This window comes from Chaetodon auriga, chromosome 8, assembly GCF_051107435.1.
Source record: "Chaetodon auriga isolate fChaAug3 chromosome 8, fChaAug3.hap1, whole genome shotgun sequence".
Classification (NCBI taxonomy): Eukaryota; Metazoa; Chordata; class Actinopteri; order Chaetodontiformes; family Chaetodontidae; genus Chaetodon; species Chaetodon auriga.
In genome coordinates, this window is record NC_135081.1 from 7,549,685 (window position 1) to 7,565,270 (window position 15,586).

A 15,586-nucleotide genomic window follows, 5' to 3' on the forward strand; every position below is an offset into this window, starting at 1 on the left:
TTTTTACGTTTTTGACATGATAAAGATTGAATGCCATTAGCCACAATATATGCGCATGCACTGATTTTTTTGCACCTGACATATTTAACTATCCAACAGGGGTCAGCATATTTTACTAACTCCCCCCAGCATTCTGTTTTGGACCGGAAAGAGCTTCCATACATCACATCCCCTGGTTGTGTGATTGTTCAGGGGAAGAGGAGTTTGTTTCTATAACGCCAATTCATCATATGCTCCCTCGCTCCAGGGAAATCTAAATTTTCTGCCTGTCAATCTGCATTTCTTTTGGCCTCGGCCACTTAGGCCAACTGATCCGGTTGTACAAATGTTTTCATTTGCATTTGCAGGCGCTCCTCCCTGCAGTGACGCCACTGTGTCTTAATCCAAACTGTTGTGTGTGCAGTTGCTCCTCTGCATTTCTTTGTCTTCACGGTGGCTGGTACATGCAGCATGCTTGCAAAAGCACATAGGCCACTATTGTCGCGATAGATGCATTATGTAAATCTGCAGTGAGAAACTGTCATGGGTTGTTGCTGCTCCGCTTCCAACAAAAAGGAAGCAAAAAAAATAGTAGAAATTAACAATAAAATCAAAATAATACAGAATACCCATAGTCAGAATTTTCAAAGTTTCTGTCTCAGCATTAATGAAAGGAACAATTGTGATGACTGCAATGAAATTTCTCATGATTTGTAACAGGGGGAAGATGTCTAGTTAATGTGGTATTTTGTCCCTGTTGGCTACATTAAGAGCAGCTGGAATATCATGAATTCCCAGAGGCTCAGAGGGACGGCAGAGAGGCCTCACGCTGCTGAATAAGAGATGGCTCCAGTCTGGAGATCTAAGGAAGGGTTAATCTGATTCCCATTTCAGATAGTTGTCCTAGCAACAATCGGCCGGTCTGCTCTGCTCCTTTGACAGGGGTGTGAGATTTTCAGGTTAGCCAGATAGAAGACTTTATTGTGAGGCTAATTTGAAATGTGAAATCGAGGATGACTTAAATTACAGAGGTCCTCTCTGTCTCATCTGCTGCCAGGATGGGATAAGAAGATGCCAGGAGAAGGAATAAGAATATCAACAGACACAATTTACTGTGTGTGTTTGATCAGTTTGGCAGTGTGGTTTGCCAATGTGCATATATACAGATACACACACACACACACATACACACACACACACATGTGTATATATATATATATATAGATATAGATACACATATATATATATATATATATATACAAAATCAGTTTTTATTTAGTACATGTATTTGTCTTCTTAATTTGCAGACACAATCCAAACAGATTGCTATCGTCGCTTGAGATGTATTTGCTATTTGTAAATAATGCTCCCTAAAAATTCAGTTTGTCCTCCAGCCTCAGACTAGATGGAGTTCATGGAAAGAGAAATGGGCGGGTGGAGGAGGAGGAGGGAGGAGGAGGAGAAGGAGGGGGCATGCAGGCACACTGCCGGAGCATAGTGCTCATCTCTTGTGCATATCTGTGCCAATTCAGACCTTTAACATGCTCAAGTGACATTTGCATTTATCCTTGAAGGTTGTTGCCTTTTGCGGGGGAGAAATAAGTGAAAAGCACAGGAGAGAACGAGCATTTTTCTGTTGCATTAGGCAGATGGACAGTGTCCTGTCGCTGCCTGCCTCAGATGGAAAAAGAAATGAAGTGTCGAGATTGCACCCCAACCCATTTTCTCTTACCTAAACTATTTCTGTAACATCCTAATGAAGGAGGGCCCCGAGGTTCAAAAGTAATGGCCTTGAAATACTGACATTTTGCCTTTGAGTAATAGGCTACTGTACCCAGCTGCCTGAGATGTTGCTGCCACCCCCAACACACACTCAGCACCTCCAACACACCACTTTGCAAGAAGGAAAAGAAAAAGAAGAGCAGAATAAAATAAAACCTAATAGAAAATCATATGGGGATATATAGAGCAAGCAAATCTAGTGACACAGCACCATGTGAATCTATTATGGTGGATGGTGTACTCTATCTCCCTCTTTTATTTTTTCTTTCCAAGAAATAAAACTCCGCGTTTGACCTCTGACCAAGAAGAAAAATGACCTTACACATTCAGAATAATTTTTCCGGCATATTATAAAAACTCTAACCTCAATCGCCCTTTGAAATGGATACTGATTCTTTAAATTCTTCCCTGCTTGTTTCAGGAAATAGTGAGATCCTGGCGATAGTGAGGCACAATGTGCCCAAAGTTCACCGCTGAACACTCGCTTCCTTCTCTCTGAAAGTCACCAGCCTTTCTTTCTTTCTTTCCTTCTTTCTTTCTTCTTCTTTTCTTTTTTTCATAATTCCCAGACACCTTAGATGTTCTTCTTAATCTAAGAGATCTGATGCTGAATCACTGGGTTCAATTCTGGATGATTATTCCTCCTATTTGATACAATGCAGGCTCTTACACCCATTTGTCACCACTCCAACCACTGTACTGCCTTTGTCTGCATGCCACCACACACACACACGCACACACACACACGCACACACAAAACCTGCCCTGATTCTCAAATCTTCTCAGCAACATACATAAAAAAACGGATTGGGATGGACTTGAGTTGCATGCTGTATAGTTTCTGAAATTGCCTGTTTATGGCCATTCAGCGCAGCAGAAGAGCGTAACTCAGTGGTTATTAATGTTTCTTTAATCACCAAAATAAGCAAATGATTAGTGTTTGTTATCTGTCCCCGTCCAGAAGACGAAGAGCACGGTCCCGGTGGTGCTGAGCGCCGGCCCCAGGTGGCTGCTGGATGTGACTTGGCAGGGAGCGGAAGACAACAAAAACAACTGTGTGGTGTACAGCAAAGGTAAGCAAGCAGCGCCGGCATCCTGTTATCTCTCCGCAGCGCAACACACCACGCCACGGCACCGCCGCAAAGACACTGACAATCCTCCATCCACTCCACTCCTGCATCCATCCCTGTCTGTCTCTCCGTCTGTCTCTCCGTCTTGCTTTTATTTTTCTCTCCTCTCTTTCTTGCTCTCCTTGCTTCTCAAAGTCACACACAAATGACTGCATGTGCGCAGCTACAAGGACACACAAAAAGACATACATGCGCACACACTCCCACACCGTATCTGTTTTACTCCAAAGAGTAATTTATATCACTAAAACTCTGATTAGGAACTGAGAAACATCACTTGACACACAAAGTTAATGGTCTTTAGATTTCACAAGGTAATTAATGCCCCCTTTTTTTTTCCTCTTTTATACTAAGTGAATCCCTATCTCAGTGCAGATAGTGAGCAAAGCACAAGTGGAGATGGGTTTGCCATTTTGCTTCATTTGTTCTCTCACTAATTCAGCAAAGCTTTAGCTGTACATCTTTAATAAATCAGGCGCATTCATACAAGCCCCAGCAGAAATAGATTTATGTAAATATGTGCAAAGAAACACAACATATCTGTCAGAAAATCCATGTTGCTTATTCAGCTTTGACCCTACAAGCACAAAACCCAAATGACGCACTGTCATAAAGATAAACTCCTCAATCTGCTATTTGTGTCCAGCACAGCCTCATTAAAACAGCCCAACATGGATCTGCAGACAGCCTGGTTTGTTGCAGATTGTATGAGAAGATGCTTAAACTGTATACAGCCCTGACACTACAGTCTGTAGCTTCACTTCTCATGAAAGCACAAGGCTTCTGCAGCTATAATTGGGTCTTGACGGGTGTTAACCAGAGAGACACAGCAAAATAAATACGTAAATAAAGATGTGTTTTGGATTCCAAAGGGTGAAGGAAAGGGGCTCCATTTATCACTTTTCAAAAATGATTACCCCGTGACAATACCCCCAAAGCTGAAATGGAGCTTCTTCTCCCTCAAAGTGAATAAGTGGCAGGAGTGGGATTTGCAACCCGGATTTTCAGTCTCCCAATTCTCATCTACTAATCACTAGACTGCACTGGGGAGTTATCCTCTTAACCGGCTACTTAACTTTGTGCTCTTTATCACCAAATCATTAAAGTTTTGATAAGCTGTTAAAGAAGATTATGCACTTCTTTAAAATCTTCTAATCTTTTTGCTCAGAGACTGACTGTATGAAACAAAAAAAAAAGAGGGGGGGGCAATAACAGGATTTCTCACATTTTCAGTTCAGCCTGGAGAATTTCCTCTGCTACTCTTCATACATGTATCTTGGAGATAGCATCGCGCAGAGCGTCATCACCTCAGCTGTGTATCACTGGCAGCTCCTTTGTTTGCCACTTCCAGTTTGACCTTATTAAATTAAACACAATAACATCTCCAGACATCCCCTTGTGAGAGTTGTTCTGTGTTGTGCTGCATAAGTTCATTACAGTAAATCCTCCACGAGAATCTTCACACGCTTGCCAACTGATGATAAACGATAATAGAGAGAAAGTTGAATGCAAAGAATTAATTTAAATCTGCGAGTAGAAGTTAAATGTCTGTTGTCACCTCGTGGTTGCTTTGTCTGAGGAATCACTGAAAAAACAGCATAAAACACGTCAGATATCATTTGATTCTCTTTGTTTTTCTGCAGTTTTTACATGTTTAGTTATGGATGTATTATATGTTTTTGCAGACAAATTGTTAATTTCATTTAGTAATTGTGTCACAAAAAGCCCGTCTTGATGTTGGACATCATGCAAACTTTCCACTTTGAAACGACTGCTACAATAAATACCAAAAATTCGATACTTCTGTGATACCACAAGGTACAAAAATTCAGGCTGTGTAATTCCATACTTGACTCGAACGGCTTTGTAGCAACTTTGCCACAAAGCTTTGGATAAATTGGTTGGGTGTCCGTTTTTCTCGGCTCTCTTTCCAAAATTGTTCCACATTTTGCTCCTGGCGACTTTTTTTTTTTTTTTTTCGGTGGACTGGAAGGAAGTTCAGAAAGTGGTGAAGTGTTTGATGCCGTTCAGCCGTTGGACTCTTGCGTCTAGACTGTGACTCGATTTATGCCGCTCATTCTTCTTCGTCGCCCTCTTTTAAATATTCCAATCTGCATGTGTGGGCACCCTCTGGAGGTGACATTGAAATTGAATGTCAGCGTGCTGAAAATATCAAATCTTTGTCAAATTCAATTTTGAATCCGACCACTTCGCTTCAGTTTTGAAGCAGCGCTGGAGTTGTGTTTATCGTGTCGACACGAGCGTGGATCGACTAAAGGGAAAAGCTCCAACAGGAACTTTCTTCCCACCTCTGAAAGCTCAGGCCCAGATTGTTTATATCTTCACCCCCGTGCTATTTCTCCTCTGTAGGCTGCTTCATTGCTCCCTGAGATGCGTTACTTATGGAAAACAGTGAATATCTCAATACACAGTATGCTTGCAAAATATGTTTTGGCTCACGTTTCAGTGGTCTCAGCTTTCTTTATGGCTGCCTGCAAAGATAGTAGCAGTTCACTTTGGATGCTTGCCAGTGTGAATCTATGGGGGAGTATCTCTAAGTAAGGACTGGTGATTGGTTTGAGTGGCTGTAGCTTACTGTTGGGTGTTCTGTCCTATGATTTCTGCATTACATTTTGTACAACTGCTCATCCTCTGTCCCCGAAACTTGTCATTCAGGAAGTCGGAGGATATGTGGAGAGGTAGAGAGGACAGAATTCAGCAAAATGATTCCTCTGAGAGTTGTATTCTAGCGGTGTGTTATGTATAATACATGCACTGGAGTGTGTAACAAGCAGCAGGGTGGTGTAGTCAGGTCCCCCACGGGGTGCCCCTGGTCATCAGCACCAAGACATGCTAACCTAGTGTCAAATATAGATTTTTTTATTTTTTTATTTTTTTTGCCTATTTTAGAAGTCCCACAATTCCTGTTGCCAGCGAAACTATGTCTTCGCTGACAATGTGCATTCTGTTCCTGTCTGTGTCATTTTATCCAGATGAACAGGAAGACAGCAGCATTTGATCCATTTAAAGACATTACAAGTCAAAGACCATGAGTAACATTTCAGGCATTTAAATGTTTCAAATTAGGATTCGCAAAGCCGTTCCTTGAATATAAATTCTTTGAATTACCGTTCTTAAAATGAGGAGCAGGAAGAGCCCTGAAGTGGAAGTGGAAAACTGCAATATCTGTTTTTCCCAGGCTGTCAGCATGGCCCTGTTTGTTTTACATTAAACTCCCAGGAAGAGCCTTAGCAGCCAGCCATTACTAAAACTCTCAAGTCTACTACTGCGCTAACTCATTATCGAGAAATCCACCTGGAACTCCCACAATGCTCTCCTCCACACTTCGACAGTTTCTTTGAACCGCGGAAGTTATAGAAACAGGCAGCAAGTCTGCAGAGTAATTATATGTTACAGTAACACTGGAGACGGAGGAGAGAGAGAGAGAGAGAGAGAGAGAGAGAGAGAGAGAGAGAGAGAGAGAGAGAGAGAGAGAGAGAGAATGACAGACAGGGACCCAGAGAAAGAGAAGGAAACCAGTGGAGAATTTTCTGTTTAGATAAACAACAAATTGATAAACAATACAGCTGGAATAGGATAGATTTGACAGAACAAAGAAACTCAACCCCATTTTGATTTTTCTCTTCTAACATCTCCCACCTGAATATGTTAGATTCTGTTCCAATATTGCAAATCTGCCTGAATGGAAGAATTCAAGCAACTGTTCGGACAGAGAGTGTGACCAAGCCGAAGTGTTATGCGTTTACTGAAGTCAAACAGCTTCTTAAAGGATGTGCTTGGTGTTATTCTATATTCAAGCCCGTTCATACTACAGATGTCAGTCTTTCAATAGAGGACAGAAATACATAGTTTCATTTTTGAAGTAAGATGAATAATTTCCTAAAAAAGCTGAGCACTGTAGTTTTTAGCAGCTGTTACTGAAACAGGAGTAAATTGTGCATTCGTTGAGGACTATTTTGAGCTGCGGATTAATACAAATTTAGCATTTACAACAGAAGGATGGTGTATGTGGGACTGAAAGATAAACTACAATGCCATGATCGTTATATATAAATAAAGGAACGTGCCAACCAATGGTGAAGCTGAATTATTGTGGGGGTTTTTTTAATTTTTTGGCAACTGTAGAGCTCTATGGCACAGAAGAATGAGATGAGTCTGACTTTGGCTGCACAGGCAAAACTTTGAGTTCAGTTCAGTGTTGTCGTGGTCTTTCTTTTTAAATGTGACAGAATATAGAGCGCCACCAACAGTATGCTTTCAAAACTGTGCGTTTGAAACTGAGGTGAGCCTCAATGTAAAGTAAAATTTTAGCATTCTCTCTATCGGTTATGTTTTATCTTATTTGCAGATGAAATGTTGAATTCCTGCAGTGTATTTCTGTCCCCTTAAATGACACTTCTCTACATTGTTTGCTGAAATCAAACGCTGTCAGATGTGAGTGCACAGTTAAAGACAAGTTTCATTTTTAGGTCTAAATTACAATGTATGACTTCATTCGTTCTCAGTGTGAGCCTTCATTGTGCTTACCCCATTGTTACCTGATATCTGAGCCCATTGAAACTATACACACTCAGTGTGACCACATTATGTGGCATTATTCAGAGGTCACCTAAACTTTTCAACTGTAAGCCTCTTAAGCCAGACCACATTCAGATACAGCATGTCCAATAAGTCTCCAGAGCAACTTAGCCCATTGTTAGCGCAGAAATTGACCAATGTAACTGGGCCATTTCACATAAGCCCGGACAGTGCCGAATTAGGCAACTCGCTGTGTCTTTGTATTATTTCATATTCTCTAAGTCCTCATAATCAGATCCTTTTTTATGCCTTCATTTGCTCTTTCCTCTGCTCCGGAGCTGTAGACCTCTGAGGCATAAGATGAACGAGCATGACCTGCCTGGACAGATGTAGTATCTATTTGACTTTAAAAAAAAAAAAAAAAAAAAAAAAAATGAAACCAGCTTTGCAATGTACTGCCAAAGACATTTTGAGTTTTTTGTCCACCAGACGTGTAAAACCGCACTGTTTCCAGCCCTGGCAGCATGCAGCATTAAACGTTAGGAGGAGAGGACTCTTACAGTTCAAAATGTAATTGTTCGTTTCAACCCTCTTCTTTTAAAATGACTGCGGCGAATAGGAGGTGCGAGGGTTATTATCTGTTATCTGGGAACATAGCGGAATAGTGTGACTGAATAATAACTAAACAACTGACACAATGTAAAAATTTCATTATCAGTGTATTAAAACAAAATTGTACCCTAAAGGAGTCCCCACCACAGCTCCGAGCAGCCGACTAATTATGTTTAATTAAAAGACAACAGATCAACAGAATCGTTTTCATTAGGAAATTATTAATGATTCCACTGCAACAATAATTGATTGCACTGAGCTACGCGATAACTCGGTACGGTCAGGCTGGAGTGAGCCGGGTGGAGAGGAGCGGCTTTTTTAGGCATTTGGCAGCTGTTGAGCAGTGTGTCAGTGTAGCTGAAGCTTCCACATTAGCAACTGAGGAGAAGTTGTGAAGCTGGCTTTGTGGAGAGGAGAGAAGGAAGAGGAGGAGAGTGTGTGGTGGGTTAAGGACAGCAAAATCCAAATCATACGGCGATCTTGGAGGACTTAAGCGTCCCACACATGTATTTAGGAGCACAGGGATTCATGCACATACAATCACACACATTTTAGCACACGGCTGAGACGGGAACACACACTCTTATTATTTTCTCCTGTCCCTGTCTGCAAACATATTCAAGAGGGCGTTTTCTCTCAATTTTTTTTCTCCGTCTCACTCGCGAGCATATAAAACCACATGCACGCACACACACACACACACGCACACATACACACACACACACACACACACACACTTTGCTGCTGTTCCATTCAGAGCCATGTGAAAGACGTCAGCTCCAGACGCTTCCTCCGACAGCCTTTTATGTGCATTGTTCTCGTGCCGCGCAGGCAGTTTCCCTGTGCTAGACACTATACCACAGCCACCAGACACCACATTCTGCCACAGCACGCACATTCGCTGCAAACACTCTCACACACAGACCAAACGCCATTACTGAACATTTGCATAATGGCTGCTGACACATATATGTCCATCTGCATTCAGCTTAGACTAAGCCTTTAGACAAAAACAACAATGCAGGGGGGACGTGTAAAAGAAGTGATGGGCACTGATGAGGGACAAGATTGTTCTTTTCATGTAGCGCCATGCAACTTTAAATTTTGTAGCTGTGGTCTGCATGCACATTTTTGGAGTCTGTGCTTGTGTGTTGTGTTGTGTGTGTGAGTATAGCCGGTCGTCCTTGTATCAATGCCACGGAAGGTGTCAGGCTAATGAGCGTGGGCTGTCCTTAGAGCAGGAGGGTTTGGGTTGTGCCATTCACTCTGCATATTTAAATGCCTTGTAGAGCTTAAGCAGGCCCACTTTTCCATGTCAGGGCAGCGTTCAATCCTGCTGCGACCATTAATTATGATACCATTGTGCTCCAGTGTGGCTAATAAGAGTGATGTATTGCACCCTCGTGGCATTATAATCATCTGAGTGAAGTACCTGGACTACACTGAGCTCGCTTTAAGCACCACGTTTTTCAAAAAAAGAAAAAACAGTGAGTGAAGAGGAAGCTTCTTTCCTCCTCTTAGTCTCCACTTCTGGCTGCATTGGGTAATGCTTCGACATGAGAGCGTGTCACAGATTTAACTTCTCTATAATTGTATAATCAATGGTGAGAAATGCTTTGGTATTGATCATGCAGGAAGGCTGAATGTGTGCCTGGGAGTGAAGGCACACATACAGTCACTTGTGCTCAAAATACTGAAAGTGCACAGGCGTCAAAAGGAGATATGAGTCATTGTTTTTGATGCCTTTTTTTCCACTTTTCCATCCATGCATGTGTACTCTCCCTATCTGCACCGCGTGAGAATATTCCACATATGAGTTATATGCATTGCTTTCACAGATGTCTTTTAACACAGAACCAGTTAAGTGGATTTTGAGGAGCTGCTTCTTAATATTTGGAGCATGTCTCCTCAGTGCTGAATGTGTTCAATACAGATGGGGGGAAAAAAGATCACATTTATTACATTAATCACTGCAAGTTAATGTGATTATATATACTTTATATTTCCCTTCTTAACTTCCCTCCCTTTAACGGCATAATCAATGACCGTTTTTATATTCATTGAAAAATTCTGCGGATATGAAAATAAGCTTCCGCGAGGTTTTTTAATCTACTGCAGGATCTTGAGTGAGTAATTAAAGAGTCCATTCTGTGTGTGTCTTCCAAAAGCCCTTAGCCTGCTTTTAGGCCTGGGTATGATGCAGCCCACCGCCCCCGTCTCTGCTGTGGTAAGTAGGTGTGAAAAGCATTGTCAGTGTGCTTCAGGATAAAGCCCTGCTGTTGGATGCCATTGGTCGGAGTCAACCCCCCCCCACACACACACATACAAGTGTGTCCACACAAGATCCAGGAGCAGGTTGAGAAGAAGTGTGTGTGTGCGGGAGAGGATGTAGGGGGTCTTGGAGGGGAGTGTGTGTGTGCAGGGATAATCAGAGACAAAAGCTGAGAGCTGGAGAGAGGGGCCTTTCTGCACATCCACATAGCTTTTTTTGGGGGGGGGTGTTGGTTCCTTTTTATCAAGCTTGAGGGCGGTCACAGTGTGTATGTGTGTGTGTGTGTGTGTGTGTGTGTGTGTCAGAGAGAGTGAGCAAGAGAGATGGAGGGAGGGAGATAGAGGAATCACTGGGGTGGAGGGGTGTTTAGATCGTCAGTCAGCGTGATGGAAAACCACACGGTTAAAGTCTCTCTGAGGGTTGACACAGGACTGCAGCGAGTGGAACTAAACAAGTGAAACTGAGTCTAGGTGAAACTCTGATGCACTGAGTGAGAGAGGCGATGATCATACTATAAAAAAAAGCCCACGGTGAAGGAAAAAAAGAACATGACAGTGGAAGAAAAACACTGATGCAGCCTTGAAAGAAAAACATACAACACTGACTGTTACAATGATACCACTCGCTGAGAGAACACAGGTAGAACAATTCCATTCAAGGCCTACAGTGGCTGGTGGAGAAGGACCCATTTTTCCTTTGGTAATGTACACCCCTGCAAATCAATTTTTAGCTTGGGCAAAACATAATCAGATTTTCTCTGAAGAAATAGCTAGACACATTACAAAATTGTTTTGTGAGGTCGCCGCTGTGTTCATGCAGGAGAACTCAGCGATAACCTTTATACATACCTTTGCAGCTAATCCATTTTATTGATTGTACATCCACCTGCGTGGGAAAAAAAACACATAGCCCCATTGTCTTTAGTGCGCCCTATCAGTGTGATATCACAGTTTTTCTTTTCTCATTGTAACGCACGGAGGAACACAACTGCAAGCCACCTCTAGCATTAGTACCTTATCTGCCGTTTGTTTTATCACGCTATCTGGTCAAGAGATCTGAGCTATTCTACCCCTCTTAAAGTCAAATGCCAGGGGTAAGGACACAGGGGTGCACGAGGAGGGTTTAACGATATGGAGTTGTAGCAATTTGGACATGTGAAGCATGGAGAATAATCCTGCTAGAAATGTGGCTCAAACATGTGTCATCTGTGTGTTTGAATCATATGGAGAGACTTTAGAAACTCTGCAGCAAGCCTGAAGGTTCCCGTCCTGTCTCTTTTAACCATGTCCTGGATCCTTCTCTAATCTTAATCAAGCTGTTTTGAGATACTTGAAATTAACCAAACTGTAACCTTAGGTGGTGGATGAGAAAACATTTATTCGAATCCTTTCTGCACCAATTTTGTGCTGTTTAGGTATGAAGACTTGTTGGGCATGTTCCTCAGCTGCAAGTCAAACAGCAGACAAGGACGCTTGCATAGGACAACTCTGCAAACTGTCCAGTTTAGATCCAGTGTTTTGGAAATTCTCGCTTTCAATGTGTGTGCATTAATCATATGGTGCTTATATTGACCTTATTGAGCGGATCGGACAACAACTTTGGTTAAAGCAGGCGAGGAAAAGTGCTTGGTCAAGCTTGAGGAGGACTGTGGTCGGGCTTAGCATAAACGCAAATGTTAATTGCAAACTCTGATCTCCTGCATGGAATTCAAATGCGTAACATGTCCACCACCCTGACTTCCTTTCTGCCTGACTGCATATAGGGCACATTACCTCCTGCAGTGGCACTGAATGCTGGGAAAGGGCATAAACTGTGAGGAGAGGAATCTTATGATACAGATGCAATTCCTCGGGCTGCTGGGCTGCTGTTGGCCTCCAGATCAGAAACCACTCATATGGGTTCTTTCAGAAGGCAATGACAAACAACCTGTTTTGTCATTTAAGCACGATGACTTCTTATTCTGATTTCAATAACAGTTACTGACAGTTCCTTTACATTTCTGAGATCGTCTGTGTTCACCGTGAAGCGATGCTGGCTGCTTATGAGCTAAACTCTACCTCGAGGTTGCTTTAGTGCCTGAGCTCTGCTGACCTCTGCCTGTCGGCACTGGGTGACAGAGATGGGTGCCCCTGTTCCTTGTGTGTGCTTACTGTGTATGCGCTAGAGAGAGAGAGTAGGCCGAGCGGCGGGCGAGCAGACAGGCGTGCTGTAGGTACAGTAGTGTGGAGGACTAGACATCAGTGTCGTCCAGGTCAGACAGGGCCATCCATTCTCTAAGCCCCAGGGAAGGGAGAGAGAGAAAGAGAAGGAAAAGGAGAGAGAGTGGAAGAGAGAAGTGTGTGCATGTGTGTGTGTGTGTGTGTGTGTGTGTGTGTGTGTGTGTGTGTGTGTGGACAGAGAAAGAGAGATGGGGGGAGGTGGGGGAGCTGATGCACTGTTTCTCTTAACTCTGTCAAAGCCACTCCATTGTGCTCCCCCGTGCAGTGAGTGGAAACCAATCTGTCATCGCTCCACTAGCCAGCATACTAGGAGAGGGCTAGACTGCTGGAAACACAAGTCTATTCAATGTGAAATGTAACTGGAATCTGAGCCCTTGGATAGCAGGATTGAAAAAAAAAGAAAATGATGTAAGATTTTTGAACCCCACTCTCCCACAGACTGTGAAATGGAAGCCGTGAGTACAGTATTTGGGTCTGCGCAAGATAGGTTTCAGTCTCATATCTCCCTCTTTTTCACAGAGAGGTGATTGACATGTTTTGTTGATGGAACTCTATCCAAACCATGTGAGGTTTGCATAGGCATGAAGGGCTTAAAACCTCAGATAGACATCCTCGCTCAATATTATCCAGCAGCGTTGGCCTCCTTTGTTTAAGATTTGATTTTTTTTTTTTTTTCGTCTGGCATTGACAATATTTAGACAGTCACAGTCACAGAGCAGTGACTGAGTTGCACAGAAGTCCTCAAGTGGGTCTGGGAAGATTTGAGCTTTCTTTTTCCAAGTCCATATCCATGTTTTCCTCACACCTGTCACCTATAGAAACCCAGCATCTCCTGACCAGCATGGAAAACATGGCCACCTCTCCTGTTGCCCTGAGCTCGCTAAGCCTGCATACTGTTGAATAGTGGCTACTAATGCTATGTTCCGATGCCATTTGGAGTCACTTCTTCCCCTCTCCTCGCAGGAATCCCCCTTGCGCCATTTTCCCTGTAATCTCCCCACTCTTCTCTCTTATGGGGTGGCTCACCCGCTGCTCCTGCCACTATTTCACAGCCCCTCTCCTTCTTACAACCAGCACCTCCACCATTTTAATCCCTTTGACCCAAACCCTGTGTGTTTCCCTGTATCAACAGCTCCTGGAGATTACATCCTGCCTGCCTCCTCACCGCTGTGTGCTTCAGTCATTGTGGCTGTAGCTGGCTAGTGCATGCCAGGGTCTTAGTCAGACACTGCTGGGTGTGATAGCCACTGTGGCTAGTTAGCTTGGTCGGGGTCGGCGCCAGAGTGCAGGCAGCTGGAAGAGGAGTGAAAGTGAAAGAAAATGGTACAACATCAGAGTGGAACACAAGGTTTGAGGTCGCAGCAGACAATTCAGAAGAGCTCCGGCCTCATGTTAAAGTTTTTTTAGGTGAAAAGAAATATTGGGCTAAATTAATGATGGAATAAAATGAATGAGCTTTGCTGTTTGATTACTTCACTCAGATATTCTCAGTGTTCCCTTGAGCAAGGCAGCTAACCTGCATCTGCTTCTTTGGAGGTGTTCAGAAGTCAAAAGACCAGCAGTTCTTCAGCTGTATTGGAATAAATTGGTAAAGGTGTGTGACTTAAAGGCAAACGAGGATTCTCACTTCACAGTATCTGGAGGAAGATGGATAAATCTTAAATGTTTTGGTGATATGCTTAACTAACCGTTGTTCTGGGGTGCCCTGATGGACACGGGCATTGACTACGAACAGCACCGTCCATGGTTCGAAGGCCTGTTGCTTTGCACCAGTCCAATATTTACAATGCACTATGACGAAGGAGTGGAGTGCCTCAAGCATTTAAATATGACATCCCTTGCTGAAATCTATTATTTTGGAGGTAAAACAGAAACTGTTAAAATAATATAGCTGTGTATACTTTCCAAAGATTAATTATTAGATATTAGATCCACTATTTCAACCAGAGCTCTGAAATGACGCCCTAGACGCGTGGATTAGTTCTGTGGAGTGTAATGGTACAGCTGTCAAAGCGCAGGGTTAAATCTTAATATTTCACTCAGTGTGAGCATCATATAACTTCAAAGAGGTGATGAAACAAGCGGATACGGAATACACATGCGATATTTCCATACAGTTCAGAAATTTGTTTCCCTAGATTTAAGCTACTTTAGGGGAAAATTCAGAGGAAATCAGGGTTCAAGAGGTTAGGGGAGTTATCTTGAAACAGCCTGTCAGGATCCTTTATTGCTTCTGCATAGCTTGTCAGAAAAGTGAAGCAGCCGTCAGGATAGTCAGAGCCGGTGCTGTCGTTCTGCTGTGGAGCAGTCTGAGCTCACAGAGGACCCCTCCTCTTTCATGTAGTGTTTCTGGTAATGGGTTAGGGCCTTATTGATGTGAACTTATGTGATCATTGCATAAAGAACTACCATTTCTCTCTCTCTCTCTCTTTCCCTCACTCTCCTTCCTGCTCAGTTTTCCTGTGGGCCACATTAAATCAAGCCTCCGACCTAGACTCTAGTTAAATTAAACCCTATCAGCATGTTGCCCTCTCATATCGGAGAACAGGCCTTTATATAGACAGCCTGTAAATGGTGATTAGTGAGTGTTTTGATTAAAATTCAACCACATGTATGATACTCTGGTGGAGCCAATCACCTCCCTCTCTCCCCAACCCCCTCCTTCTGTCTCTGACTCTCTGCACACAAACATACATTGAGACATACGTGCACACAAACATACACACAGACCCTCCTCTCGCCCTCCCTCCTGCTCTCTGTCTGGCCTGTTCTCATGGCTCAGCAGAGTACAAGGCTGATTTAAGGGCCCTTACAAATGGGAAGGTTGCAAGTGAAGACAAAAACCAGAGACAAATCACACCACAGCCGTCTCAAGGTTTCTACTAAACCTATTCAACTGGAGGGGAGTGGCAGAACAGTGAAAAATATACACACACTCCATCCTGTCAGAACGCTTTTGGCTTATCTTGAGTGACTGTCAAGGCTGGGAATATCAGGGAATGGACAGAAATATATAAAATTAATAAGCCGCTGGATGTTGTCGGGAGTTATGA

At 43.1% G+C, this 15,586-nt stretch overlaps 1 protein-coding gene across 1 annotated transcript in view; it reads left to right on the forward strand.

The window, feature by feature from the left end:
• zfpm2a (zinc finger protein, FOG family member 2a) overlaps positions 1-15,586 on the forward strand; it is a 116,429-nt gene that overhangs the window by 69,628 nt on the left and 31,215 nt on the right. The window contains exon 5 of the mRNA XM_076737735.1: positions 2,723-2,834. Coding sequence (XP_076593850.1) covers positions 2,723-2,834 — 112 coding nt within the window. The remainder of the gene's footprint in view (positions 1-2,722; positions 2,835-15,586) is intronic.